This window comes from Sphaeramia orbicularis, chromosome 21 (assembly GCF_902148855.1).
Source record: "Sphaeramia orbicularis chromosome 21, fSphaOr1.1, whole genome shotgun sequence".
NCBI classification, from domain to species: Eukaryota; Metazoa; Chordata; class Actinopteri; order Kurtiformes; family Apogonidae; genus Sphaeramia; species Sphaeramia orbicularis.
Window position 1 is genome coordinate 28992145 of NC_043977.1, and position 17135 is coordinate 29009279.

Sequence of the window (17135 nt, forward strand, 5' to 3'; positions counted from 1 at the left end):
TTGTTTTTCTTCAGAAATTTCAGTTTTTTCAGGTTATTCACATCTTTTTTGTTTGGATAGTTTGTAAAATGAGAATATTTTCATAATTTAACCCTTTCATGAATTATTATACAACTGAATATGAATATTTCTCCCAAAAAATACTTAAATGTGTCCAATTGGAGTCTGATACATACATTACAATTGATCATTCGTAGCATAAACTGAACTTTAATCATAAATACATTTTTAGCAAAAATGTCCAAAAAGCCTTTCTCCATAAAGATAGCATACGTTTGTTTTAGGAAAACGTGACCCTTTGATGCATGAACTTTCCTGAGTGTTTTTATTCCTCCTTAGGCATGACAAAAAACAATGTGATTGAAATTTTTTAAGGAACCTATTATTTATGGAGTTACAAAAATATCCTCTCAGCTGGACACCATGTGTTTAATTTTTGAAGCAAAGAAACATGTTTTTAAAACGCTATTTAAAAAAGTGATATACTGTGTGAAAACTATGAAATAAAAACATTTTTAATGCAGCTAATCTGATGTTTTCTCACAATTTATCATACTGTAATACTAGTAATTACTGACTTCATGAAGATAATGTGCAAAAAAAAAACTTTTTGTTTTTAAGAAAACTGTTAATTACAAACTGTTAACAACTAGCAATTGATTTACCCTCAAACATGTCAGTGCAGATCAGGTTTATCAAGAACAGCAAAGTTACAGTAATGGTATAAATTACATTGTATGGGATGGTGCATAAGCGTCCACTGTGTTGGCTGATATGGAACTAAAACAACAAAACCCATGAATATACAAGAGAACAGCTGTAGATTAACTGTCCACTGTAGTGACCACCATGTATGAAAGGGTTAATGTTATTTTTTGCATATAAAAAATGTGGAGTTGTCATTATTTATAGGTTATTATGTTATTATTTTACTGGTCCGGCCCACCGGAGATCAAATTGAGCTGAATGTTTTTTTTGGTTGTTTTTTTTTTTTCTCATACTTTATTTACATAATACCATATATACATAGAACAGAACATGGCATGGAGAAAACATAATGCTTGAGGTGAGGCAGGAAGAAATTAAATATAAATACATATATAGGTAAGTAAATTAAATAAATAAAAGTAAAGGAATAAACAAGAAGAGAAAAATTAAAAAAAAAAAATAAATTACAACTTAAATTTGTCACATAAGGCTTTAGTCTTCATAGTTTTAGGGTTAGTGCAAAATTTAAGTGTGTCTAAGTAGGATTTCAAGTAAGATTTAAAGACCTCAAAGCTGGGTTTCTGATTGGCAAATTTGCTGGCATGTATATGAAATTTGACTAATAAGGAAATGAAATAATAATAAACAATTTCTGAGCAGGCAGATCAGAAATAAAGAAACCAAATAAAATATTTTCAGTTTTGAAGTTAAAAGAAATATCCAGCTTTCTATTTAAAAAAAGATTGATATCACACCAAAAAAAAAAAAAAAAAATTGACAGAAGGCACATTCCCAAAACAAATGAGTTAATGTTTCATCCGAATTATGACAAAATGAGCAAAGAGGGTCGACATTAATCTTATCCTTAACTAAAGCTGAATGAACTGGATAACACCTGTGGAACAGTTTTAAAGACACCTCTCTCACCTTATTCGAAATAATAATAATAATAATAAAAAAACTTCCTTTGGTAATAACCATACTTTTTCCCAGTCCACATCAGAATATAAATGACTCGAACTGAGCTGAATGTGACCCCCTGGAAGAAAAGGAGTTTGACACCCCTGCTGTAAATCCCCCTCACCGTGGAGCAGTGCGTGTTTTACTATGGGTGGGCGGAGTCTGCGGCCAGTGGGCCTGGTCGGCGCTTTTAATACAGATGCGCTCCTCCGCGCGCCCTGCGTTCAGCGGCGGGCGGACACGGCACAGACGGACCAGGAGGCACCATGACTGCACCCAGCAACACCTACGATGTGATAGTGGTCGGCGGAGGCATATCAGGTAGGAGTCACGGGTGGGAAAACTTCACTTTGCCGCGTGCGCAGTTTGGGCGTAAACAAAGTGAGTGGATGGATTTGAACCGCAGCTGATGAGCTCTGCGCGTGAGCTGACTTGTTGCACGGAAGACACGCGTTTGTTGTCGGTCAGAAGTGGTGCACAAAGCTGTCAGGTGGGATCAGACACGCAGGAGGCTCGAGTTGGAGCAGGATGCGTGGGTTTGCTCGCCGGTGTTCCATCCAGTGTCGTCCGTGTCCGCGGTGGCGTGTCTTCCTCCTCCTGTCCACCGCTGTATCACCGGTTAAGTAGCAGCTAATCAGCCACAGCAGACTTGGATTACATAACACAACGGGCTCTCAGAAATCAGTACATACACTAGATCCAATCTGCGTGGCTGATACAGTGCGTGTTCTTGTCATGTAACTGTCCCACCCCCCCCACTCCCCGTTGGGTTTTACATCCCATATGATTGTGTTCCTCTTCAGTCTCAGTCCGCATGTGAGCCGTGGAAATCCACCAGGGTTTCTTCCACTGTCAGCAGCTGATTTGCATGCAGCAGCAGCAGCAGCAGCAGTGGTGATGGTGGTACTGGCTGGATATGTGGGGCGGTTCAGTGATTCACAGAATAAAGGCCACTTATACATGCACAATAAACACCAGGAGTCATGTCTGCAAACTCCAAGCAAAAGTGGTTTTCTTTTTATTATTATGTCTCTAATGCATACACTGTAAAAAAAAAAAAAAAAAAAATCCTGTTGTTTTTACAGAAAAAAACTGGCAGCTGTGGTTTCCAGAACAATACTGTAAAAAACACATCCAACTGCACACATATTTATGGAGTGACATGTAGATTTAACATTTTAAACATGTAGATTTAAGTGGTAAATGGACTGCACTTATTCAGTGCATTTTCTACACCTTCATGGTATCCAAAGCCACCAGGTCAATTCAGGGTTCAGTGTCTTCCATGTAAACTTCAACATATGGACAGTCTGAGCCAGGATTCGAACCACCAACCCTCTGCTTACTGGACGAGCTGCTCTACCAGCTCTACCAACCCATTAATTTACAAATTTAAAATGTTACATTGTTAAATTTTTACTTTTTTAGAACTTTTTCATTTAAAAAAAAAAAAAAAGCAAATAGGCCGTTATTTCAACATTATGGTCTTGCAATTTAAATGGCATCACATTCTTTTTCAATGTACAGTTTTTTTTTCTAAAAACAATAGAAATACATAATTTCTACATACAAATCTGGTTTTGTTCATGCACTCTTCCTGTAAAAACTACAGCTATATTTGATTTAATTGTTAGCACAAAAATCTTTTCAAATAAATAACTTTGCTTTGTATTGTCACTTACAGTTTTTTTATGTTGCAATTTTACAATTTTTTTGTGTTAATTCTACAGTCATTTTTTACAGTGTACTGTGTCTGTGTATGTAAAATCAGTTATTCTCTGGTGGGTATATTTCGGCTAAAATTTACTTACGGGGTCAAATGAGTGGCCATTTTTGTCAAAAAAAAGTTGTAAGAAATGCATAGAACTGTGTTGAAATAATGCTAATACGTTTGTGCACAGACTACTGATATTATTTGACAGTGGAAGCTATATTTTCAGAAATATTGGATTTTGAATAGCACGTGTATGTGAAAACTTTTGCTGGTGGACGGATGTGACATTACCCATGATGATCTGGTCAGTACCAGTACTTTATTACCTCCGCCAAGGAGGTTATGTTTTTGCCAGGGTTTGTTTGTTTGTCTGTCTGTCTGTTTGTCTGTCCGTTAGTGTGCAACATAACTCAAAAAGTTATGGACAGATTTTGATGAAATTTTCAGGGTTTGTTGGAAATGGGATAAGGAAGAAATGATTAAATTTTGGTGGTGATCGGGGGTGGGGGGGCCCACGGGGGGTGGCGCAGACCAGAAAATTTCATCAAAATCTGTCCATAACTTTTTGAGTTATGTTGCACACTAACGGACAGACAAGCAGACAGACAGACAGACAAACAAACCCTGGCAAAAACATAACCTCCTTGGCGTGGGGGGGCCCACGGGGGGGGGGGGGGGGGGGGGCACTGATCAGCCTTGGCGGAGGTGTGCGCTCTCCGAGTGCTTCTAGTTAGTAATAAACTTATATACTTACAACTGCTAATTATCCTCTTATTCATAAATGTTAGTATTCTGGATCTAAAACAATAACAGCTGACACAAAAACACAAAATGTGGAAGTGGACGGATGTGACATGGTTGTTACAGATCCCATCATACTGATGCTCGGCAGCCATGTCACCGTTTACACTAATGATCCCTGTGCAAAAACTAGGATCAGAATTATTTATTGTACAGTTTATCATCATACTAAAGAGTAAATAACAATATAGAATTGTTATTTCTTTATAAAAAATGCTTATTATTAGAAAACTGTTGATTTAAAAAGTGGCGTGGATGGATCAGCATGATGCTCCATATTGCAACCTGTAAAAATAAAACATGTGATATGTAGTATATAATCTTGTAAGAAAAACTATGGAATCTAAAAGAATAGAATATTTGTTTTTCAGGTAAATTCAGTTAAAATATAACTTGGCCATTTGTGACATGAAAATATAGCATTAATTGTGATGAAATTGGACATTTTTGACCTGAAAACATAGTTCATATGACCATCAAGATGTTGCAACAGAACTGAAATCCTGTTAATTTGCATAACTTGCATTTACCAACACAAAGTTCCTTTGGTGATTCACTTATATTGGTTTCTTATGCACAAAGACATAAATAAGACCTCTAAGCAAATTTTAGTCGATATATATATTTTTCTATACTTGTCTAGAATCATAACAGCGGAATGGTGGTCTGACAGGAAGGAACAGAGGGAAGGAGAAAAAAGGGGGAAGAAAGGAGGAGAGAGTGAAGGGGGGAGGAAAAGAAAAAGAAGGTGGCAAAGACCCTCACAAGAAAATATCAACAATAACAATAACAACCATGGTGATAATTATAATGATAATAACTACAACAAGAACTGAGTAAACTGAACAAAAAAAAGAAACAAACAAACAAACAAACAAACAAAAAACACGCACAAAATATCATAAACAACAACAACATGAATAACACCAGCAACAAATCCACACAACAGCAGTTGTTCTCATTAATCTCCCATTCTCTGGTGGATTAAATGAATCCCGAAAAAGTGAAATCACAGTTGCACCTGCATAATTTACATCAACTGCAACTGTAATATGTCATAGAATGATGAAACATATTAATCCATGTGGAAGATGATGCTTGAAGACCTGAAGAGACTGTTTATTTATTTTATAAAGGAGAAGAAAAAACAGAAAGTGTGTATATTATAGAAGATCTGATCCGAAACTTTTTCTTTCGAATTACACAAAAATACTGGGGTCATGAGTCAAAAAAAGTTGAGAACCACTGATCTAATGGCTGCAGATTGATTAGATCATTGTTGCTGAGCGAAAGAGGGAAAACAAAATAAACTTGTCTGCCATTTATCTTTTATCTATTCATTTAAAACAATACAGTATAGCATTACATAATCTCACAGTACTAGAGTGTATCTGGTTTACACCCCATCATCATCCTAGTAGAGACCCCTCTCATCAGGTTCTTTCTTTTTCCTTTATTCTGTATATATTATGTATTTACCAAAAGCCGTCCGTGTTTCTCAATCAGAAATCTGTCTGGAATTGCAGAGCTTGAATCCAAATATAAAGGTGGGACTAACAGGTGCTGAGTAAACCAATCACAGATAAGACAGACGTGATTCTTTTGTCAGAGAAACTTAAGAATATAGAGTGTAATCTGTAATTCAATCTTTATTTTTGAAACAAACAACCGACAACAGTTGTAAGATTTGTGGACTTGGAACTGACTTTTTTTTTTTTTTTCCCCAACTTTGTTGAAAACCTTTGAGTATACGGTACAAAAAATTTGAACAAACAAGATGTCAAAAGGGAAAAGGCATTTGAACATATAAGTTTAAGAAAATAATGAAAGATACAAAGCATAATATACAAATAATAGTATAGAAAAGTAAATAAATAAATAAAAATAACAGATCTAACAAATATAAATAAATAAATACAGCAGAGAGTTCAGTCAATATTAAATAATTGTTTATAAATAGCCAGGGTGTTAGAGCTTTTTTAAATTATGGATAAATTCTAAAGATTTAATATAATTTTCAAATTCCAATAGGAAGATTTTCAAATTTGGGTGTGTTTTAGTGTATTTATTTTATGTATATGAAATTTTCCAAATAACATGAACAAATTTACAACAAATTCTAAATTGTGAATATCATGTTTAAAATATTAATTACAATTTTGGGATGTTATAGGTATCTTATTATTGCTTTTAGATATGATATATTTTTCAATTTTAGTCCAGAAATTAAAAGAATGTTCACATAAAAAGAATAAGTGTAGAGTATTTTCAGAGTAAGAATGACTTGGAACTGACTTTGACAAAAAGAAGTTGGTGTATATGATGCATTGTGAAACACCCGCCCCCCAGACTTATGATTGGTTCAAAATGGAATAGATGGTGCATATTTCACAGCGATCAGTTCAGTTCCAGACTGTTTTCTCAGTATTGAATACACTGAGAAAACTGGATGGCTGGACAGGTTAAAAGTAGTAGTTTCTGTAAATAAAAGCAAATAAATCAGAATCACTTCTTTTAAAATGACCCTGAAAGCAACATATGGTTGTTTACTGTGTAGTTACACTGCACAAACCAAACGCATGAATAATTAATTTGTTAACATATAAACAATAGGACAAATCAATAGCACAACTAACTTACATGCAGAGGAATTCTAATGAATCATTTATTGGATTAAAGGGCGCAGTAGACGCTGTAGACAGAGATCTAGTATAAAGGGATTGAAAGAGATTGAAAAACATTTATGTATTGCTTTTAATCTCATTAATTCAAGGCGAACACTGACAACACACCTGGTTGAAATATCACTGAATTGCACTCTGGGCCTAAGGGCATTTGGACAGGTTTGTGGTGATGTTTATGTTGGAGTAAATGTTGATGTCCAGATTTTAAAGGGATCATATTTTTCTAAACCCACTTTTATTAGTCTTTGGTACATTTATTTGTGTATTTGGGCCCTAATAGTTCAGAAAGTTTGAATTTGAACCCTCCAGGTGCTGCAAAACTATCTTTATATTCATTTTGGCAAAAATCGATTGGATTTCTACAACCTGTTCCTATTCCATTTATAACTAGTTACGTCACAACATTTGCGCACATAAGGTCAAGACTTCCAACGGACATTTCTCCGAGTACGACATAACTGTTTGTCAGCAGCAGTGGTTGTAGTTCATACTGAAAATATGTTCAAACTTTGAGCCGATTACCTTAAATGTTCAGTTGTTGGTTGAACAGGACAGAGCAGCACAGCCAACAACCTGGAGGGGGCGGGGCCTGAAGTGGCTCATTTGCATTTAAAGGGCCAAAACGACCTTTCTGGTGTCATTACTCAGAAATAGGGTTGAAGATGGACCTGTGGAGTTGAATTAAGGAAGAATTCAGACCCAAGCAGAGCATTTACAATTTATGTAGACCACAAGGTAATGTTTTAAAATGCATAATTACATTTAAAAAAAAGCAAAATATCACTCCTTTAAAGGTGTGAATCTTCACTGACCTCGTGATTTGATTCAGTTATGATTCACTGGTCATTGACCCAAACTCAGAGCGATTCTTTAATCATTTAACCCCCGAGACATTATTACAGGTAAACGTGCATTTGTGAATTTGCAGCCGTAAAAGTGTGATAAAAGCTGCTGTGAGTATGAGCTTGTGTTCCTTTTCTTCATTGGTTTTATTTTATTGTGTTTTAGGGTCAAAAGAGGATGGAGTAACAGAAAAAGACAAAGAGAGGAATTTAAGGTTTATAGGTTTTTACTAAATAAGAATGAACCCAGAATGTACATCAATAAGAGATTTAGGATGTTAATATGAACTGTGAACTGGAACACACTGAACAACAACAAGTATTTGAATTTTGGCCCAGTAGTTTTTGTGTTGGGGCTCTTTTTTTTCTGCTTTTCAACAACTGGTTGAACTCCAAAAAGTGGTTACACATCAAAACTCTGTAAAAACACAGTAAAAAAAAATTTAAATAAATAAAGGAAAATCACTACAATACTGCAAACAACAGTAAAAACAAAAAACCATAAGGAAAACGGTTAAAAAAAAAAAAAAAAAAAGAAGCCCAAACCATTTTTTATTTATTTATTTATTTATTTATTTAATAGGGACAGTGCATATTAATGAACATCTACAACAATTGCAGCTGTAAATAGGCCAGATTGTAGCAGCAGATTGAGTCAGTCTCACTCACTTTCTGTGTTTTACCCCCCATTTCACAGGTGGTGGGGGATGCACTGAGCATGCTCAGATGTGTACGGAAAGAACAAAGTCTATTCTTTCGACACGTTTTACATTTTTTCTCATTGAGCAAACAGTTGAATTTTTATGAATATTTAAAATAAATTATATGTTCATAATGCTCACCACAGACACATCGGGGGTTAAAGGGTTAATCATTGCATCCTCAGTTTTTACTTTTTCATCCTTTGATAGGTGAATCCGAGTTCTGTTTTTTCAGAAAGTGCCTTAAACCTCATACTGCAACTGTCTATATTTTATACTGTATAGGCAGCTGAGACTGATCTCATGAAATCGCGTTGTATGTCACGCCAGTTCTTATGGCATTTGGCGTGCTATACGTACACATTTTCGTCCTTTCGTGTGTTATTCAGTGACATTTAGTCACGTGTCAATTTATGCCAAGATCTCCAGTTCACATAACTGTAACCCCTAATCCTCAGTGCGTGATATTTGATGCGGCGTAAACATACATGCGGACAGCTTGTAATGCATACAGATAACACACCAATTAATGCAAATTAAAAGTGCTGTGCATATTTATGCGATTTCATGATATCATGTTGGGCAGCTGCATCTTTTCAATATCAGGATCTGTGTGATTTACCTCAGTAAATAAACATTACAACAACATAAATCCTTCTGCAGTGCATTACAAATTCAGAAATTTCATTCATTTAAATCAGAATCAGAAATGCTTTATTAATGCCAGGATGGGAAATTATTGGTTGCTGCATACACAGAACAAAGAGAAGCCAAAGTGTAAAACACTACAATAATACAATACAATACACAGAGAATGAGTCCAAATGAATAAATTAACTGTTAATAAAGTGCAGGGAAATAACATATATCAGTGTCTTTGATCACCAATGATCTGTTATCAGCTCTGAAATGAATCTCAGCCTCTAATGTCTGCTGTGTTTGCTTGTTCATGAGCACTTTCCCAGTTTGAAACCGTGTAAAAAGCTTTCATTCTAACAGCTGTGTGCTCGTAGCCTGTCAGGTTTTCAGTGTTGACTGATTTCGTCCTGTGTCCTTTCACTTCCCCCGGCCCGACCGCTGTCCTCTTTCAGTTCGACTGACAGTTCAATCGACTGTTTGCCTGCCTGCACGTCCTTCTGTCTGTCAGACAGTGAAGAATTTAGGTCAGTGTCAGTTCAAATACCAGTCAAACAGGCAAAACAAACGGTACAGAAAAAAGTTAATTTAATAGTACTGGCAAACAGCCCCTCTGCTGGCTGTCTCTCATTCGGCCTCTCTTCCCTTGTGTCACATTAGGGTCTCGTAATTACAGCATTTGTTTATACCGCTGCCCTTTACTGGCTGGCAATGAGGTCCACATATAACAATCACTGTCCAATCAAAGCACAGATGAATCGAGGAGGAGGAGGAGTGCTCCTTCTTCGCTCTCTCTGCTTTTCTGTTTCCCTCTCTTCTGACATGTGTGGTTGTCCTTTTGCCTGCAAATGCAATTGTCATTTGCCTGCCTGCCAGCCACCCACCAGCAACACTGGAGCCCTTAAGGGACAGCTAGCACTTTCTGAAGAAACATTAAACACTTGTGACAGCCTGTTATCAAAGCAGCAGCAGGGAGGATGCTGAGGAGGTGGAGGAAGGGGGAGGAGAGACTGAGCAGCAGAAAAAACACAGACTTTAATGGGGAAGCGAAGGAGGGAACCACTTCCTTCTGTTTTGTCTGAGCAGCTCAGAATGTGGAAATCAATAAAGGGAAAAGAAATGAGGAAGGAGAAAGGGCAAACAGGGTTTTCCTAAGGTTTGTGTAGGGTTCACATGCAGATAATCTCATAATGTTTGAGAGAAATTGAAGATACTATATATATATATATATATATATATATATATATATATATATATATATATATATATATATATATATATATTAATGGAAAGTGCTCTATTTGTTGCATTTCACTGATGGTTGAGGTGGTGAAGTCAAATAAATGGGTCTTGCTGGTGCTTGATGGTCTGATGTTTTTACAGCCTGATCTGCACAGCTCATTAGCTGCTCGGCTAAGTGTCATCCCTCTGGAAACAGAGGCATTTCCACACCGCCGGCACATGCACATTCTTTTTGGGAATTAAATGACTTATGACTTGGTGGTAATCATCACTGAGGTAAGCCTGAGTGTGGGAAAAATCACTACAGTGAGCCAAGAGAGAAGAAAGGGGAGAGGTGAAGTACAGGTGCACGACTCTTTATTAAAATGTGAATGTGGGGGCTTTAAAATACAGATGGAAGGAAGTAAGTACAGTATATTCAGTATCGACTCTCTGAGGTGAAATATCTCTTTTGGCTGCACAGTTAAAAATGTTTTAAACAGTGTTGGAACCATGACCAAGGTACTGATGATAGTTTAGAGCAGGGGTCGGCAACCCTGGTCCTACAGAGCCACTATCCTGCATGTTTTAGGTGTATCCCTCTTCCAACACACCTGATTCAAACGATAAGCCTATCATCACGCTCTGCAGAAGCCCGGTAATGACCATCAGGTGTGTTGGAAGAAGGAAACATCTAAAACATGCAGGATAGTGGCTCTGTAGGACCAGGGTTGCCGACCCCTGGTTTAGAGGCAGTCCCTGAGCACCTTCAATGGCAGTGCTAATGCTAATCACTAGTGCTGCAACAACAAAATTTATATTATGTTCGTGGTGGCCACAGCAGCCCTGTTTGCCCAAAATGTAGTGCACCATTTATTTAACAAAAATTGAATATGGAGAAAAAAATGGCCAAAATCCCATGGCACACTACATTTCAGGCAAACGGGGCTGCTGTGGCCACCGCAAACATAATGGAAACCTAGCTTAAGATAACCTACATGTCATGATTACTTTAGCCCACTAGCTAGTTAGACACTGTCTTTGAAATTATAATATTTTCATCCATCTCTATTTATTAGGCCACTAGACTAACGTTACTTATCGTTTCACTGAAACTAATACATACAACGCTAGTTTGATACCCATAACCAAAGCTGGTTGAAGACTATAGCATGCTAGTGTCTAACCATAACAAGTTTAGGTAGCAGGCTAGCATCCGCTAACATTACCCAAGGCCATTGCAGGGATGTGATCATTAGTGAGTTGTCTGCAGCCTATATTGCTTTGGGCTTAACACTTATCTTTGAGAATTGAGTCTTTTGTGTTTATCTGATGAATCACTTAGTAATTAAAATAATCTACAGATTAATCGATTGTTAAAATTATTGTTAGTTGCAGTCCTACTAATCACTAGTTCTAATGCTTGGTACAAAACGGGTAAAATGCATAAACTGAATTTCCCTTCAGGGATAACGAAGTGAATTAACCTTTGACCAAACGCGCATAAACGCAACATGAAAATGAAATATAAGGCAAGTCTAAAATGATAAATGTGTTATAAAAGGACGAGGAACTGGAGTGGACGTCTATGTTAAAACTGCTCCACAGTTGGTGCCATTACCTCTGATAAACTCTCCCATAGATGATTTAGAGAGTCTGGCTGCACCTCCTGGCGGGCAGCCCATAATATAAACTTTCTACTCTTTGTAGACCTTTACTCAGAGAGGCAGCAGTAAAGTTAAATGGCTGTAAAATTACAACATGCTCAATAAAAAAAAAATCACAGTTCAGTGCACATGAGGACATTTTCCACGTCTGCTTTCTTGCCAAATGACTGTTAGTATTTGGCAAAGGGGAAGAACACACTCCAATGCACTTTTAGGTGCAAAATATAACTTTATGAAAATTACAGTAAATTTATTCTGCTCTGGCATTCATTTTAAGAACATTTATATGTACACATTTGTAGAACATTATTAGAGAAGACACTCGAAAATGAAATGAAATTACAGGAGCAGGAACTGGGAGGTTTATTCACAGGAAGCTGACGTGTGCGAGTCATGTATGCCGACATTCTTTAAATTTGTCTTTGTTTAAACAGTCAAAGCTCAGGCTTGGACAACTAAAACCACACCCAGCAGACACGTAGATAGGGTTCACTAGAGTCACTCTGACCTGTATGTCTGTCTTCTGAGCTTTTATCGGTCAGGGTTTTATATTTATGTGTGTGGTTTAATATAGTTTTATATTTTATTATCAAAATCACAATATAGCCAAGTGTAATATACAGGTTACAGTTAAAAACAAGTCACAACATAAAATTATAAATGAAGCAGAGATGCCCTGATCAGCAAGACATATTCACCAGACACAAGGTTTATATATTTGGTTGGTACAAACCCCAGTAATGATTACTCCCACTAAAGCTGGGACTTATCTGTCAAAACAATCACAATATATATTAGTGATGGCTTACAGTTTGTATTAGCTTGATGACTGTTTCTGGTTTATTGTTTATGATTTCAGCAGTCATACTTTAGTTTTTGTTTTTTGTTTTTGTTTTTTAGTTAAGGGTTTGACATCTTGTATCATCTGTGGGTCTGATATGAGTAGATGTTTGCCTGTGCGAGATCATCCAGTGTGTAAGGGAATCCTAAAGTCACCTCTACCCTACCAACATGTGTTAGTATGCAGTCTCACATGAGTGATTCCATGTTTTAGTACTGGTATGCTGGTATCCAGTAGTTTGGCTTGCAGGAAATACTTTGGCAGTAGATTTTATCATTCATCTTCTGTTCCTGCTCCATTCATTCTGTCCATGACCATTTTGAAAGTCTTGTGTTACCATGAAGGAATAGCAACCATTGAAATATACTGCAGAACTGTAAGTAAGGTGCTGTGTGCGGTTTTAGTTTTAGTAAAGCTCAAAGCAGGAAAGGCTTAGTCTAATGGCTGCAGATTGATCGAGCATCCTATGGAAAATGCAAAGTGAACTTGTGCAACCACTGAGATCCAACTCTACCCTGGAAATGGCATGTTTTTATGTGTCACATGTATGGATTTAGTATTATTGTTTTTATTATTGCTTAGCCATTTGCTTCCTCATGTGCACATGTTCCATCAAAACAACTTCTCTCCCAATGCTATTTTGCTAAATCCTGTGCTCGATGTCGCCCAAGACCCAGCCATACAACTCCAATCATATATATTCCATATCGATATGGGAGGGTGTCAAATGTATCTACAGTGCTGGGATGATGCTAATGAAGTGTGGAAATGGGTTGAACAATGTGAGATCTGGTCCACATCACAACCAGCAGGACAGCAGAGGCATTTACATAAGTCAAGTGGTTCTTAAGGAGGACAGCCAGTATCTGAGTCCAAACAAAAATCCACCCTTGTCTTCTTATTGGAACCTGCTCAAGCCAGAGCTGAATAAACCTAATTGTGACCAACTTTGTAATAAGACTTTTTGGACAAGATGCACAAACAAATAGATGAACAAATAAGAGATTCAATTGGGACAGATGGGGTGGTTTGGGCGTGTCTGCCAAGTCAAACCCACCAAGATGCCGTACCAGCTTCTCTGGCAAATAGGGAAGGACATGTATATTCATATGTGAAGCCTGTTAGCAGGGATTGTAAAGCAATGGAAAGACATTCTGAAGTCTGAAATCCAGTGCCCCCCCCCCCCCCCCCCCCCCCCCGCAATGTATATGCCTCCAGAGGAAACTCCATCCACAGCACAGGGCTTAATCCATTCAACACATGTGCGTCCATGGTTTGTTTTTGTTTTTTGTTTTTTTTAACTTGTTGGTAGTCACTAACTCTTCCTACTCAGTCCCATGCTGATTCTCCAGACAAAACTCATGCATTTGTTGCAACAAGTTCCTGGTCTTTAACCCTTTCATGCATGAATTATGAGAACCTTAATCACGACTTTTTCCTGAGTGTTTTTATCCCTCTTTAGGCATAAAAATAATAATTTTATTGATTTTTGTTAGCCTATTTTTATGGAATTACAAAAATGTCCACTCAGCTGGACACCATGCATTTAGTTTTAGAACCAATGAAACATGTATTTACTGATATACTGTGTGAAAACTATGAAATAAAAACATTTTTAATGCTGCTAATCTCATGTTTTCTCACATTTTAACATACCTGCATGGAGATAATATGCAAAAAAAAACCCTGTTAATTACAGTCTAATAACAATTAGCAGTTTTTTTACCCTCAAACATTTTACTGCAGATCAGGTTTGTCTAGACCAGCAAAGTTACAGTAATGGTATGAATTGCAGTGTATGGGATGATGCATAAGCGTCCACTGTGTTGGCTGATATGGAACTAAAACAACAAAATCCATGAATATACAAGAGAACACTTTTGAACAGCTGTCCACTGTAGTGACCAGTGTGCATGAAAGGGTTAACACCGTTTAGCCAAAGCTACATCATTCCTGATCTTTTTTTTTTTATTGGCAGGGTAAAACCCATAGCCTCTCTGGCAACCTCTTTGATTATTCTAACATGAGTACAATCCTAGAACTCCACTTTCTCTGTCCAGCTGTGCAAACAGGAGAACCTGTTGGCTGAGCCGTCAGATGATAATCATTAAATGGACAGCTCATGTCTGTTTCCATGTGTAATTTTCTGCGTGCCTGCGCCAGTGTTTGCCTTGAATGTGTCTATGCGTGACAGTAATCTCAGTGCTGTTAGTCTTATCAATGATGACAGTGACTGTGAGAAAAGTGCATGTGGACATTGGATGGTTGCACAATTGGAAAAGTCCTCATTTCTGTCTGGGGTAAATGAAGGTTTTGATGCAGGTGCATTCTGTGTGAAATGTTCCCATCTATACTTTCTGGTTGTGTTTGCTTGACAAATACTGTTTCACACTGCTTTTCTGTAATAGATGTATTTAATGTAACCAGTCACATGATAGCTGATATTGAGAATAGCATTGAAATTAGGCACAATGGATCAATCTTCTACTATAAGAAAAACAGAACCTTTTGCAGTGATTAAAACAGTGTTTCTAGAATGTTAATCAGTGGCCAGGTCTTCTAACCTTTTCTGAAGTCCAATCCTCACATTTCGTTATTGTTCCTCGTATTACTCCCCTCTTGGCTGTTTCTCACATCTGTCCGTCTGAATTTCAGGACATCATGTAATGGTTTGTCAATATCGTTTCTCGGTTTGTTGCCCGTAAACAGCCAATCAGTGTCTCGGCGCTGAGAACATGAGACAGAGAAAATGTGATTGCAGCATGCCTTGTAAATGCCTCACCCTGCAGATCAATATGGAGCCTTTTAGGGCCCTGATTCAAGTGTCTGACTTGTCACTCAGCTGGTATTGGATTTGTTTGTGTTCTTGGGAAAAGAACACTTCGTAGACACACATGCGCCTGCGTGTTTTCAAAGAAAATAAAATGTCAGACATTGACAGCGTTCAGCAGCTTGGCATCGACAGGTGTTTGAAAAGGCAGAAGAACAGTTTATTTATCTAATATCTGATTAATCAGTGTTTGAGTAAAAAAATCACAGTTGGAAATTAACAGTTTGTCCAGTTGAAATTGGATAACCATTGAAATGAACACCTTAAATAGACAAATGAGGAGCACTGAACATAAAATATTAATTGTAAAATATCTTTTTGATTATAGGTGCTTTTTTTTTTTTTTAACTTTGTTTGAACCATTCTTAAACCATTCATTAAAGTCAGTGTTTCCAGTTGGTGAAAACAAGATTAAAAAAAAAGAAAAACAAAAAACAGTGTAAAGGTAAAACAACGAAAAAGACGAAACAAGAAAATTATGAGTTTGATTTATAGTTAAGAATTTTTTTATTGTTTCTGTTGAGTTCATGTTTAGTTTAGAAGCTTGATATTATCAATCATTTCTGCTAATGTTGATATTTTGTAAAACATTCTACTTATACAGTTTTATCTGCTACACTGTGGTGAGACATACTGCCATAAGTGTCTGTTTTAATATCTTGTTATAACTGTCAATTATAGAGATAAAGTTGTACAGCAGAAACTGTGAATTATGGGATAGTTTTCTGATACAGCTGGAAAACACTGGAGGACAAAAGGGCAAGTGGAAGTGAAAACAGAAGGACAGGTGGTGAGCAGAGAATGAAAGGAAGACCACTGAGCAGCAGGGAGAAAGAAATGCAGAAACAGGAACTAGACAGAGGCGCTTTCAGGACATCCTGCATAGGACTGCCAAAAAAGTACTCAGTGGTTTACAAACAGTTTGTCAAGAGTGGATAAGTTAGAGCAGTGGTTCCCAACCTTTTTTGTTTCGTGACCCCATTTTAACATCACAAACTTCTGGCGACCGCAGACATTCAAATCAGAGACATGTTTTTGCTAAAATTAATTTGTTTTGGATCATGTAATAGTTTGCTATACTATGTTGCAAATAAACGTTAATTTTAGACAACATTTAGACTATATAATGTATTGATTGATATATTTATTTTGAATATGAATGTCAAAAAAAAATAAACAAACAAAACTTTGAAACATAAGACATAAGGCATACAATACATATTCGAAAAGGAGTGAGAAGAAGCATAACTTATAAACCCCCACCCCTTCTCCTTACAAAATTAATAACAATAATAAGCTTCCTTGTCTAAACATATCTATACTTATACTATATTTAATGTATATTATTATGGATGGAGGCAGAAAAGCCAGGTGTAGATTACTGCACAAAGTGAGAATTTGATTTTCCTTGGTCAGGATATGTACAGTCAGTCCAGCTTGGATTTACAAGGCTGACAATTAATACTGAACAAACAAGAACTCAAACAATGAATTATGAAAGAGCTGCAGCATCTGAAACCAACCACAATG

At 36.9% G+C, this 17135-nt stretch overlaps 1 protein-coding gene across 1 annotated transcript in view; it reads left to right on the plus strand.

Annotated features, from left to right (window-relative positions):
• Positions 1–1865: 1865 nt before the first annotated feature.
• The window catches only part of mao (monoamine oxidase), a 90283-nt gene continuing 75013 nt past the window's right edge, over positions 1866–17135 (plus strand). The window contains exon 1 of the mRNA XM_030124764.1: positions 1866–1989. Within this exon, the coding sequence (XP_029980624.1) occupies positions 1935–1989 (55 nt within the window). The 5' untranslated portion in view covers positions 1866–1934. The remainder of the gene's footprint in view (positions 1990–17135) is intronic.